Source organism: Grus americana, chromosome 16 (genome assembly GCF_028858705.1).
Source record: "Grus americana isolate bGruAme1 chromosome 16, bGruAme1.mat, whole genome shotgun sequence".
In the NCBI taxonomy this organism is placed as follows: domain Eukaryota; kingdom Metazoa; phylum Chordata; class Aves; order Gruiformes; family Gruidae; genus Grus; species Grus americana.
This window is the reverse complement of record NC_072867.1, coordinates 2593606-2607192: the sequence shown is the minus strand read 5'-3', so window position 1 is coordinate 2607192 and position 13587 is coordinate 2593606. Positions and strand designations below refer to the sequence as shown.

The following is a 13587-nucleotide window of genomic DNA, read 5'->3' as shown; positions in this document are numbered from 1 at the left end:
CGGGGCGCGGCAAGCGCCGATCGCCATAGGCTGTTGGGGGAGGCCCCGCCTCCCCGCTTGGGTTGCTTAGCAACCGGAGGATTCTGGCGGTGGCCGGGTGGGCCGCGGGCGGTGACGAGCGGGATCGGGATCAGGACCGGGATCGGGAGGGACCATGTACGCTGCAGGGACCGGAGGCAGCCCGGGCGGCCTCCCCCCCCGGGAGCCCACCCCTGAGACACCCCTGACCCCCCGGGATCGCCCCTGGGCGGCTGTCCCCGCCCCGGCCCCGGGCCTCTCCTCAGACGCCCCCCCCCCCGATCCTCCTGACCCTCACACGGGGGGTTCCCCCCTCCGACCTCTGGTTCTCTCGCAACCGGGGGATCCCTGCGTTCCCCTGGCGCCTCACTGCCCCCAGACCCTTCACTCCCCGTTAGCCTCCCCCAGCTGCCCCCTCCTCCCCGCCGGCACTCGGATCCCCTCTCCCACCCGGTCCCCCTGGCAGTGGCAGGCCCGGAGGGATGGAGGTGCCCGTTTCACAGTGGGAGCCCTGCCCTCCATGGTGGCCCCAGGACCCGCAAGCCCCTCTCCACACACCTCGAGGGACCGCAGAGCTGCCACCCGTGCTTCTCCACCCCAGCTGCTCCCTAGGATTTGGGAGCTTTCTCCCCACCAGCCTTCAAAGCCAGGAGTCCATCACTCTCCGCCACCCCCGGGGTGTTTAACAGCCTCTCTGGGATACGGACCAGTTCTGACGCACCACACTGTGTCCTGACCCTGTGCCCAGACCCAGGGAGAACTCGGGTGTAATCTGAAACTCCCACGTTTTCCCAAATTACATTGTTTCTCTAATGCTGTCACCGTACTTTCCTTTAGAGACAAACCCTGAGAAAGAAGACTATGACAGCAGCAGCAGAGGTGTTCTCTGACTGAGTCTTGCCCTGTGTAGGAGATGTCGTGTCCTTTCTAGACCTCAAAACACTCAACTCACAAATGTTTAACTGAAGCTATGGCGACAGGGGATCCAGCTGCGCTCCAGATACCATCTCAGGACATGAAGCAAAGAAACAAGCCCCTGGTAAAGGGCATGGCAACTCCAGAGAGGGCAACGATCGCATCAGGTGCCATGAAGATCTTAGATCCACGTCGGTTAAAACCTGATAGCATTGAGATGGAAAGAATCATAACTGTCTTGGATGACACGATTGCCAAGCTGGAGATGAGCAGCTTGATCCCACATATTATCGACTCTCTGGACAGGTTTGCTGATATGCTGGGACCTGCGATCACAAACAGCCTGATCGAGCACCAAAAACTTTCAAATGAAATGGGGAACCTGCTCTCCAGCTCTGAAGAAGGGGACACCATGAGATCTGAGGAACAGCAGGGCCGTTTCTGCTTACTAGAGCAACGTCTGAAATGCTCTGTTAGAAATGTCCTGAGACCCTTGCTGGCCAACCCTTCGCTTTGCCAGGCTCTGAAATACGAAGCCTGGGCGAGAGACTCACCAGCTGAAGAGTTTATCAAAGCCTTTGGGGAGTTCAGGAATTTCATGCTCGAGAGACTTGTGACTAGTCCTGCAGAAGAGGAAGAAAAGATTCAGTTCATGGCAGACATCTCCCTCCAGATTAAGAAAAACACTGAAGCAATCACAGCTTTACAGGCAGAACTGGCAGCAGCAATCCGGACCCGAGAGGAGGAGGTATGATGCTGTGGGAATGTGTTTTCCAACAAAACGTTATTGAAGCAAAACTTTGGTAAGTTGGCAAACCATCCCTTTCTTGCAGTTCCTAAAGAGGAAGTTCCAGAAATTATTTCTGAACCAGATCCTAAATGTAAAGATACTATTTTCATCGTAAAATAGAATGAAAAATGCTTATTGCATGCTCGATTTTTTTAAAACTTGAATTTGGCATGTTTTGAACCTGTTCTCACCGGCCAACTTGAATGACACAGGCCACTGAGTTTCAAAAGGAGCTGCAGGACAGGCACAAATTGCTGCAGTAATGTTTTGGCAGGGCTACAATGTCAGCTGCCAGCACGAGACTTTGTTCACTGCTGATGAAATGATGAAAAGTCATTCCAGGGACAGATTGCTCTGATTAAAATCCATTTTTAATACCTGCTCTGCCTTCACTCTTGCTTGAAAACCAACATTTCTGTGACTTCCAACTCTGTAATACTAGCTGCCTTAGAGCACTTGTGATTAGTATATGATTATACGAATTCTTCATTTTTTCAGTGAAGGCAACTGAGGTACAGATAAACAAATGGGCATTTCCCAGGCTCTTTCTCTGAGTTCATGGGCTGTGCCAGCATCCAAGCCCCTGAACTCCTGACAAGCAACCCTTTGTTCTATACGTATGCTTTTCTTTCTCCTTCCTGCAAGAGGGGTTGGAGGGGAAGGTTTTGTCATGTGCTCGCTGCGCTGAATGGTGCTAACAGAGACAAGGGCCTGCTTTCCCCATTCCCTCCGCTCCTTGGAGGGCTGTGAATCGAGACACTTGAGATTTTTATGTGCAATTTGGCAGCCTGACCAAGGCACCATGAATAAATCTGTTTCACCGGTCCCAGCTGAGGATTTCTCTCGCAGGCAGCAGACTGAGCTGCATGCCCCGGACAGTCACTCTGAGCCTAATCCAAAGCTTGAGGCAGCCATGGGACTTGCTCCAGTGGCTCTGATTTTGGCTCTTCCTCAGATGGCAGTGCCAGTGAGTCTCATATGGCTTGTTCGTTCTCTACCCTTACTCACAGACTCACAGAGGAGCAGCGGGGAAAGGTTTCCGAAGCACCTTGTGTAAATCCAGCTCTGCTCCCTCAGCCAGCAGTGGCAGGTTGCTACCAGGGTGTCGTCTTAGATCTCCTCCACCTTTGCAAGGGTGCCTTACTTCTGCCCACCTTAAGCCTCAGCAGTGTTTCTTTCTTGTGTTTCCTGGGTGTAGATTCACAAGAAGGACAATGTGATCAAAGACCTCAGAAACAACATACAAGATCTGACCAAAGACTGCAAGGCTGGCATCCAGCAGATGAAGCAACAAGGAGAAAAAAAGCGAAAAGAGGAGCTGCAAGCCTCCCAGGCCAGGTGTGCCAGGCTACAGCAGGACATTCAGCAGCTAGGAGCTCAACTCAATGCACTTGTACTGGAGCATCGAGCATCAGAGCTGGCTCTCAGAAAGGTAAACAGGAGGAGAGCTCTAGAACAGGAGATTTAAAACCTTTTGTAGTGCTGTCAGGTCTGGCTGCTGCAAGTAATTACTTGGTTCCTGCTAGTTCCTGGCAGGATGCACATGCTGTTTGTCAGAGTATACCTGCTCTGTCCTCATGCTCTGCTGATTCCAGTGGAAAGCAACCCTGCAGCAACAGCAGGGAAGTAGCCTGCTCTCAGGTCTTCCTCCTGCCTGCTCAGTTAGCTCCGAAAACACCTTTTTACAGCACTGTGACACCGCACGCGAGAGAGGTTGTGGTCTAGTCAGGGTGCAGAGCAGCAAGGCTACAGCAGAACAGGCAAGAAGGGATTTGGTGTGGGGTAAGCAGAGTGAACGTAATATTTATTGGCTGTATATAAAGTCATCTTTTAGAGTTGATTGTAGTATTTGAAACGGAGCACAGGTGATCTTGGGAGCTAAGCAGTTCCTGCTCTGTCTGGCACTTTGCTGAAGACACAAGCCAAAGAGTTGGGTTGAGTGGAGTGAGGGGGAAATGTGATTTATCACAGTGCTGAGCAGATACAGGAGAAGGAAACAGGAGCAGGACATGCTGATGACACAGGGCACAAAGAACCTAGAACTGGAAAAAGAGCATTTTTCCCCTCATTTTGCTCCTATTTGGTATTTACTCCAAACAAGCACTGACTTCCCACAGGCAGGACGTCTCTGGATGATGTAGAGCAAAGTGGCAGTGGGGCTGGGCACCGACAAAGCATCAAAGGCAAGTTAGAGCTGCAGTACAAAATCCCAAATCCACCCATTCACACCTCCCTTAACGGAGTGGTTTTATCAGGCAGTTTCTTCTGAGGCTGTGGCCCCTGCAGTATTTCTTGAGTTGCTCAGCTCATTGTAATGTTCAGGCAGAGATTTACTGACCACAGAGTTCTCCTCTCCCCCTCCTTAGCACATCCTCTAGCCCTGGGTGGCCCAAGATTGTCCTGGTGGTCTAAATACCTGAGGTCTGACCTCATGATGGCCTGGGAGTCCTTGGGACATCCTGGGTCAGTGTCATACAGGAAATTGTGTGGCACTTGTGATGGGCTCTGGCTGATCCTTGATGATTCCACGGAGCACAGAAACAGCAGCTTGGGGTAAACTGCCTGTACCTGGTTATACTGCAGTTAAACTGTTTTACAGCTAGAAATATCTCTTTGTTTTAAAAGGCACCATCTTCTGAGTACTTTCTGTCCCGCTTTCATATTTAGTAGTTCTCTGTTGCCTTAATTTTAGGGTGATTGCCCTAGCTGGTCGGTGACTTGCCACATTCCATCAGACATGTTCATTTCCTACTGCAGAGTGCATCTTTCAGATGCGTTTCAATCCCCCAGCTCCATGCTGTAAACCACAAAAAGGTCCTTTTGGCCTCAGGGAATGTCCCATGAGAATCCCCAAACCAGGGCAAACAAAGTATCTGTCAGCTGAAGGAAGCTTGCCACAAGGAGGAGGTGTTATACTCAAAAGTAATGATGCTGAGGTTAAAAGCTACGCTGTTTTCTAACTCAGGTTACTTTTTACCAGGCTTCAGGTGCCTGCAAGGAACCTATCTTGTTTTGTGTTTCAGAGGAAGTGCAGGGCAGAGATGGAAATTGGGAACTGGATCCAGAAATATGACACAGATATGGGAGAAAAACAGGTATCCACTTTAAAGTGCTTTGCTCTCCCATGAAGTGATACGTTCAGGTAGGTCCCTGTCAAAACAGACACGTGGCTCTTATACAGGAGGCCATGGAAGCGAGGGGCAGTTCTCCACCCAGAAGTACAGGCTTTAGAAGGAAAGGTGTCTTTGCCCTGCCTATGTGTTCAGGAGTTCTCTGCTGCTTTGACTTTAAAAAAAATTACATTCACTGCTAAGTCCCACAGTATTTGGGGGCAAATGGGTTACCATGTTCTGTCAGACATGCCCACCTGATGCTGGGGAACAGGGTCTTCAGTTTTGCTTCAATCCCATTGGCCCTATGTGGTGCCCAAATCATGCTCCTGTTTCTGCTGGCCCCCTTGAGGTGTCTCTCAAGCACTAGGAAACCAAACAGCATGCATGTCACTGCCTTAGCATCCAACCTCACCTCTGAGAAGACCCCCACTTGCTTTCCTGTTCCTGCCCTGTTTATGGAGATGACGAAAAACTGCTGGATTACTAACAAAGCAAAACGTAGGGAGGGGCCTAGAAGCTGGCTGCTAATTGTAAGAAATTATTCCCCCCCCTTGTCAGGTGTTTAACAATGTGATTATTTTGGTTTCCTGCCTGCTGGGTTGCTGGAGCACCAGGTCACGGCAGGTTTGGGGCAGAACTTGCTAAGGTAGTCACACACCCACACCGCTGGGTCACCTAATCTTCCACCTCTGCGTGGCTTCCTCAAAGGCACACACTGCTGCTGAGCTTGGAAGTGCAGTAACACATTAAAACTACCTGTCCTGGGCATTTTCCAGGCTGACATCGTCTGACTCTTCTCATGCTGCCAGCAGTGTACAGCATATTAGCCCAGCTTCAATGCCACTCATCTAAACAGCTTCTTAGCAAAGCTGTTAGCTCAGGTTCAGCCTTACCCAAACTGCAGTGACACGTCTTTTCGCACAGAGCATCTGCAGAGGGGCTCTGACCTCCGTGTCACCTGGTCAGAGTGCCCAGCTGAGGTGGATGCTGTTTGTGACATGGGGAGAATGATGAGTTTATTTTTCAGAGAAGCATGAGGATACCAGGACCTGGCATCTCATGGAATTCCCTGGGTACTAGGCATAGGCTTCCTTTTTCAGTCTCTCTGGAAAGGCTCAAGTCAGCTCCCAGTTGTCGTTAGGCCTGGATTTGGGATGGGTTTAAGAACCCTTACCTAAGGATGTGCGGGGAGGGGTGCTGAGTGCCCTCAGAATTGCTGTGTCTGCTGTCTTGCTAGGCTGAGTATGAGGAGGTTCAGGCTGCCTATGCCCAGGAGAAGGCCCAGCTGTCCCTGCTGACAGAGAAGCACGCTGTGCTTCTCCAGGAGTATTCCCAGATTGAGGAGGAGCGCAGGATACGTCGGGAGAAGGAGGAGCAGGCTTTGAAGGAGTTGGCCACCATGAACCTTGCTGCCACCCGCATCCAGGCCTTCTGGAGAGGCTACTTGGTCCGGTCCCTCTTCAAGTCAAAAAGGAAGAAGAAGAAGGGCAAGGGCAAGAAGGCCAAGAAATAAAGCACAAAATCTATTCTCTCACTTCGTGGCAAAGCTGCTGACTCTGCTGGGACTGAGCTCTTCCAGATAAAAGCATTAGATTTGAAAGAGCATTTGCATTAAGGCCTCCAGGGCTGGGGCCGCCTCTCATAGTTGGCGTATATTGCAGCAGTGGCGTGAAGACATGTCTCCACTGTTTTAGGCTTTGCTATCCCTGCAAGGAGGAGGATGTCTCCTGACAAAGGGACTGGGCCAGGAGTGCAAGTTCCTGGCTCCTCTCCTTGGCTTTAGTTTCCTTGCCTGTACCTTGCCTGTGTGTCAGGGCCCGATTCTGTTCTTACCGAAGGTGGCAATAAAATCATTCCTGGCGGCAGGATGAGGCCCTTCACTTGACAGGGTTTCTGCCTGTGTGGATTTGAGAGACCACGTATGTCCCTTTCTAGAGGAGGAAGCTGCGGGACTGTTGCTTGTCAGTGAGAGAAGTGACCTGAGTCCTGACTGGGCATCACCCCGGGCAGTTTGCAATTTTCAGCAGGGGCCATCTGACAGGGGTGGGGGTGGGATGCGGCACAGCCCAGCTCGTGCCCTGCTCCCAATCCTGCAAGGCACTCCCCAAGCCCAGCAGCAGACTGTGCCCTGTTTAGTGCAGATTCCTCTTTTGACAGCACCCTCTCTCTGGATCCTCCAGTGTCTGATGTGCCAAGAGCACGCTGCAGCCTTTCCCTTTCATGGGGGCATGAGTCGAGTGGTTTTATTTCCTCCCTTGGCCTCCCATTTTCAGTAGCTATGTGGCAACTTCATACCACAGAGCTCTTTACTCCTCTGCCTGCTAGGGCTGAAATTGGGCATGGATAGACTCATACAGAGTGCACTATGTCTTATTTGTTTCATTTTCTTGGGAAACTCGACTCTTATGCGTTACTGGAAAGGCCTGGGCACCTCCTCCCACATACTCTTTGCATTTAACAAGGCTGGGAGCAAATGGCGTTTCGGATCCAGACTCCCAGAGACATTTCTTCACTCCCAACTTCTGTAGCCTTTCCTTGCAGCCTGTCTTCCCAGGAGAGGGCAGTGACGCCGGCTGCAAAGCCCAAACAGCCGCCAGGCCCAGTCCTGATCTGCCCGTCTGCCCCCATTCAAAAATGGGTACCTGTAGCAAAAGGGATGAGATGGTTTTTAGCATGGAAGGCAAACTAAGTCAGAGAGGGGGCTGTTTTGCTAAAGACAAAGAGTGACTGGAGATGTTCAAGGGCTGAGCTCACCGTGAGGGGGGAACCCACAGCAGCGCCCCAAGTACCAAACACAAGGACCTGACAGATTTGTCCTTGACTCTGTATTTGGTTAAAAGTCACAGGGTCAGCGTGATGTGTCCGTAGTACACTCAGTACAAACTGCAGGACTTTTGCCGTCCTGTGTCCAATCCAGCACAGGGCCCGATCCCAAGCGCATGCTGGAATCACTGAGGAATCACAAGGATGTGAGATGCAGAATCAGCCGAGGCCCCTCTCTGCTCTGACATGGCTGGAGGTGTCTTACCTTGTCTGCAGCCACAAGAGATGCCAGGATGTGGGGAAACTTTGAGATGCTGGTACTCATGCGGGTAGTCTGGGGTGTATTTACATCAAGAGGGATGTTTCATCTCTTCGGAGGCTTCAGTTCACAAATACCCACAGCCCTCGAGGTCCTGGCAACAGAAGGTCTGGACACACTTTTAGATTAGAGGATGTTGGGGTGTTGCAAGGGCTGTTGGACACTAATTTTGATGCCTCCCTGTCTCAGGGTTTCTAAAACCTCCAGATGTTGCCCCCAGATGTCAAAGCCTATCTGGAGAGGCATTCAGCTGGGTGACAGACTTGAGATCCTTCTGATGGGAACATGCCAGCCTTTGGAGTCCAAAGTACTCTCAGACTGTTTCCAGACGTAGGACTTGCCCTTATGAGCTGCCTCAGCGTCTGCTAGTGCCAGAGGTGCCGGTGCTTGCAGCTGAGGGACTTTCAGGGGTGTCTCTTTAGAATGGGAGGAAACCATCAACTAGCTTCAGGGGGGCAGAAGCAGCTCCGTTCAGAGCAGGGGATGGAGTTTGCATACTTCTTTCTTCACCTGAGAAGCTGCCTAGCCCAGATCATTGTTCACTGGAGATGTTTGCAGGGCTGGTGTCAGGGCCTGGGGGAGCCCCTTCACCCACATCTCAGCCCATCGCTGCTCATCGCGTGGCCAGCCCCAGGCTGGCACCGCCCTGCTCAGCCTCAAACCAGCCACCCAGTGTTGATGGTGCTTGTTCACAAGACCTTTACTTGCTGCTTTTCTGCTGGCCTGCTGGAACCTAAGTGTTGTGAGGTTCCCCATGGGCCTTGTACCACCCCACCTGTTCCCCCTTCCAGCACAGCAGCACGCAGCAGCACAGCCTCCCTGCCCTGCGGTGGGTCCGTGGCCCAGCTGTCACACCGAGACAGAGATGGCTGGTCCCAGGTCACGTTCATGGTCTGCGCCGCAGCCCACGAGGCCCCTCTGAGACCCCAGCAATGCTGGCAGGAGCTCCCGGTTCCAGGGCTGCCATGAGCGAGCAGGCGGAGGTGCACGGGCAGGTGATGGGCGAGCGGTAACGCGATCAGGGGAATCAGCGCAGATTAGAGGGATCAGAGAAAGGCGATCCCCCGGGACTGGGAGGGTGGGGGGATGGACGCGGGGATGCCTGGCAGGGCAGCATCTGCCACAGGTCCCTGTGGTGCTTTGCTGGGCTCACTGTGGAGAGGGATCCCCCTCGGCCAGGACCCTGCTCATAAAAAAAAGGCAGTGGGCTGGTGAGAGGGGCGTTGGAGCAACGGCACAACCCTCCTCAGGCCATGGCTCTGGAGTCCTGCCTGTGGCTGGGCCGCATAAAACCCCCTTGCTCTCTGGAGCCTTGCTCCACCGAGGTGCCGACCACTTGATCACCCTTGCAGCCTGGCTGTAAAGGCGAGGTCGGTGCAGCGAAGCCACGATACCCCCCGGTATCACGATAACACCCCCCCTCCCCCGCCCCGGTATGAGCGGGGCCGCGAAATGGCGGCGGGGGTCAAAATGGCGGGGGAGGGCAGGGGGCGCGGGAGGCTGTTCCCGCCCCGCCGCCAGGGGGCGCCCGCGCCGCGCCGCCGCCTCACGTGCCCCTCTCTCCCCCCCTCCCCTCCCCTCCGCGTCACGTGGGCGCGGCGCCGCCCCCGGCCGGTGCCCGGCGGAGCGGAGCGGGGCGGCGGGAGCGGAGCCGTCGGGCCGGGCCGCGCCGCGGGGTCTATGGGGAAGGCGGCCGCGTTGTGCGGCGGCGGTAACAGCAGCACCAGCACCCGCGGGCTGGTCTCTCTCCTCAGCGCCGTCCCCTGTTTGGCCTGCCAGGAGCTGCCGGCCATGAGCGCGGAGCCGGGGGGCCGGGGCGGCGGGGGACCGGCGGGGGGGCCGCCCGCCGCCCCGGGCTCCGACACCTACAAGGGCTGGCTCTTCAAGTGGACCAACTACCTGAAGGGCTACCAGCGCCGCTGGTTCGTGCTCAGCAACGGGCTCCTCAGCTACTACAGGTATCGGAGACCGGGGAGGAGGGGGGGGAACGGGCCGGTACCGGTGGCCGCTCAGCCCGGCCCGGCCCGGGCTGCGGGGCGCGGTGTTCTCCGGCTGCCCGGTGCCGGCTGCCCGGGTGCCGCCAGCGGGGTCGGCCCCCCCCCCCACCCCGGGCAGGCCCGGCAGGTGCCCCCGGTTGCGGGGAGCGCTCCGCGGGCAGGACGGAAATCTCTTCGTTTTAGTGAGTTTGGGTGGGTTTCTGTTTGTTAACATTTTCATCCTTTAGAGCAAAACTCGGGGTTTGATCTCCCGGTGCCGGTTCGGCGGGGCTGGGTGCGGGGCTCAGCCGCCCCCTTCATCCCCCGTCCCTCCGCCTCCTCCCGCAGCAGCTGCAGCAGCTCCGCTGCCCTTAGAGCCAAAATCAGAAGCTTTCTGACCAAAAAACAACCCCACTCCGACCCCTTCTCGCCTAAAATTGATTTGCTTTTATAACCTGTTCCTGCTGCTTTTTTCCCTTATCGGGCAGGAAACCAGAGACTGAAAATATTTCCGATCGCCGTGCGTGGAATTGCGAGCGCTGCGGCGGCTGTGTCCGAGGGGAAAGGATGGCCCGGGATGCTGCGCTCGGGCAGGAGCTGCCTTGTTGGAGGAAGGAAGGAAGTTATAGCCCTGAGTGGTGACTCAAAAGCCTCGCCTGGCTCGCTTCGCTGTCCAATGCGAGGGTTTTGGTACAGGCGGGACGTAGGTTTGGTGAGGAGGATGTTGGACGTGATGTTGTCTTAGTAGGTTCTTTGGTGTTTCTTGTGTCAGTTGAGTGGTAAAAATATAAACGTATGGGCGTTGTAGGATTTTGGTGGTTTTATCCTTTAGGATAACGTTTGTTCTTGTTACTTGGAAGACAAGTGAGCTGTCCCCTTCAGTATTGTGGAGTATGTGTTGGCTCTATTTCAGAATGTGAAAACAATCCTGGATATTAAAGATAGTTAGAGCTTTAGAAAAGCATACATCCTTAACGTACCAAACCCTGTGAGCGAGGACTTCTCTGCAAAAGCTGTTTTTCCTCCTGACACAAACTTCATCCCAAACTCAAGTCAAACAAAAATGCTCTGTAACAAGCACCCCCACAAGTAAATTAGCTGAATTACTGAGAGGTAATTTACTTGTAATCCTTTCTGGTATGCTTATGCTCTTGAACTCTAGTCCAGATCTGGACTAGCAGAGCTCTCCGGCTTGAAAAGGTTGTTGAAGTTTAATGCTCCACTTGTAACCACGTCAGAATATTTTTTTTTTTCTGTATTGGTGCCAAGTCTGTCATGAGCAAACAAGTGATTTTCTTCAACAATTATTTTAGGTTGGAACAACTGGGTTTATTTTAAGACAGTTTGATCTGTTTTAGGCTGAAGCAACAAACAGAAACACCCAAGGAAATTATTCTGAGCAGCATGTGAAGGAGTTGAAACTGCGTTGCTTCGTGGAGCTTTCATCCAGCGCAGACCCGCCGCAGCTCCTTGGGAAAAGGGATGGTGAAGGTTTCTGCGCCTTCTTTTCATCGAAGGGCTCGATGAGAGCTGAGTTAATTTGGTTGAGTCAGGAGTACAAAAATATAGTACAGAACACGTGGTGAAGTTTTTTTTCTTAAATGGAAAAAAGCCTCCATGATACTCTTCAAAACCAACGCTTTTAAATAGTGGCCGTGCTAGCCCACGGAGTGTCGGCTCGAACTGCTAATTGCAGAGTATCCCTCAGACAATCTGGGCTAAACTCGTGTTTTTATTTTAATACGACTTCTAGCTAACTGGCAGGAGCAGGAAGCTGCAGGTATCAGGCTGTGCGTTTTCATACGTGAGCAGGCTCCTGGGCAACGTGTGGCCTGCTGCTGCTTTGACTTGGTTTTTTTTGGTAGGGAATTTAGGAAATAACTTCTAGAAAGGTCTCTTGCTATTGTGAGCCATGTCTCTTACTTTCTGCTGGGTCTTTGTGCCCATCCCAGGATTTTCTTTTTCTGCTGCAGCTGCTGAAGGCTTTGCAGGGTTCAATCATGCCCTGGGTGCTGGGTCGCTGCGTGCTCCTCGTCTCCCTGCCTTTTGACGCCTTTGTAATGTGGGTTTGGAAGGTGGTACACAACCTGGATGATTTGGCTGTTGGCGATTCAGGACTAGTTTGATAGAAACTTCATTTTGCTTGTGCACTAGAAGTCATCTTAATTGGAGAAACTGCCCCATGATGCCCAAGTGGCCTCCTTGTGTGTGTTGATTTAGCTCCGGATTGATGTTTTTTGTTTTATTTGAATTTCTTGCTGCTCACTGTTTAGCTTACTTTAAAAAACAGCCTGTCACGTTGCCGGGTGCTGATTCCTGGTAGGGTTGGGTGGTTTTTTTTTTTTTTGTTGTTTGTTTGTAGAGTTGAGCTCTTAAAATCTCGTGCAGCCTCTTGGGAGCTCCCGTGGTGATAGGGTGTGGGTGGGCGCAGCACCCTGCGGCAGGAGCTGTGCTGGGGGCGGGACTTCTCCCGCAGCCAGGTGCAACGCTGGTGTTCCACCCCATTGCCTTCACAAGGACAGTTTGCTGAATTAAAGATTCTGATGAGACTGTTCTTTCCAAATGGGGTATTTAAAGCCTCTTGCATCTTTGTGAAATCTATGAAGACATCAGGTGTTGTTGCCAGCGAAGCTTCCCTGCAGGACGTGCGCTTTTGCTTCATGTTCCCTACTCTGAACCTGCGGGAAATGGTAACAGCTGAGTAATTCCTGAAGATTTCCTCAGTGGTACCATCCTCTGGAGTGAGGTGTGTGGATTTAGGAACTTCCAGGAGTCGCACAGCAAGATAGTTGGGCCATCTTAACTGCCCTTGATTGTCCCTCTTAGGTTGTGGTTTTTTTTTTTTTTCCTGACTTAAGTTTTCTGGCTGATTTGGAAATCTGGAGCACGAAGGTGAGGTCTGTGCCGGAAGGCAGTTTAAGCATGGCACAACTAGTCTACTTGACTTGCTAATGATCACAACTCTCTTTCTAAACTGCTCTGGCATGCTGCCGCTTATAGATTTATCATTATCTATAATTAGTGTGTCTGTACAGGGGAATCTAATCACCTTGAACAGATAAGTGTTTTCAAGGAGATTAGAGAGGATCTTTAGGTAAGTATTAATTCATCAAAGATTGGCATTGGCTCTTGTGATCGATGCTCCAGCTGAGTGTTGTCTTCTGCAAGCAGCTTTCCCATATCCCAGAGAGCTCAACTTTCATGTTGTCTCCTCTGTGGGTTTGGTCCGTAGCCTGTGGTTGGTGGGTTGGTGTCTGAAGAGCCTTCAGCAGAGCTTTCTGTGCTTGCGGCAGCAAACGGAGAAGGAAAAACCACTTCACGCTGTGTGCGATTTGGTCGTTGTGAAGTGAAAGGCTCCTCACCAGCGAGCAGCCTTAGCTCCCCGTGTGGGGCCTGCTCTCGGAGGAGCCATGGGTGCCCCGGGGTGGTTTAGCTGCCATTATCCTGCAGAGGTGGAGGCCGTGGGCAGCTGGTTCCCTGGAAAAGCTGTTTCCCAGAGCAGCATTCTTCACTAGCGTTGTTTATCCAGCACTTAACTCTTGCTTAGCGTTGTAAGGTCTTGAATACAACCCAGAGGGTTTTTTTTTTTCCTGCTTCTTCAGACTCCAGCTGAAACCCAAGGCGGTGAGTTCAGGCAGGAGCTTGAGAACCGCTGCTGACCCTAGAGTCGAATTGAGGAATCGAGGGCTTCCA

General features: G+C 52.6%; 2 protein-coding genes across 5 annotated transcripts in view; both read left to right on the top strand.

The window, feature by feature from the left end:
* The first annotated feature begins 988 nt into the window (after positions 1–988).
* Positions 989–6704, top strand: IQCD (IQ motif containing D). Its single transcript, XM_054843983.1, has 4 exons — positions 989–1681; positions 2922–3155; positions 4747–4818; positions 6074–6704. The coding sequence occupies exons 1-4, from the start codon at positions 989–991 to the stop codon at positions 6347–6349; spliced, it is 1275 nt and encodes a 424-aa protein (XP_054699958.1). The 3' UTR covers positions 6350–6704.
* A 2816-nt stretch (positions 6705–9520) lies between these two features.
* OSBP2 (oxysterol binding protein 2) overlaps positions 9521–13587 on the top strand; it is a 121912-nt gene continuing 117845 nt past the window's right edge. For all 4 annotated transcript variants that reach the window (XM_054844399.1, XM_054844398.1, XM_054844396.1 and 1 more), the window contains exon 1: positions 9521–9876. In XM_054844399.1, the coding sequence (XP_054700374.1) occupies positions 9599–9876 (278 nt within the window). In that variant the 5' untranslated portion in view covers positions 9521–9598. The remainder of the gene's footprint in view (positions 9877–13587) is intronic.

Coding starts and splice junctions, on each gene's coding strand:
- IQCD (XM_054843983.1), top strand. CDS start 989: ATGGCGACAGGGGATCCAGCTGCGCTCCAGATACCATCTCAGGACATG. Junction 3,156..4,746: donor CAGAGCTGGCTCTCAGAAAG/GTAAACAGGAGG, acceptor TTTGTGTTTCAG/AGGAAGTGCAGGGCAGAGAT. Junction 4,819..6,073: donor CAGATATGGGAGAAAAACAG/GTATCCACTTTA, acceptor CTGTCTTGCTAG/GCTGAGTATGAGGAGGTTCA.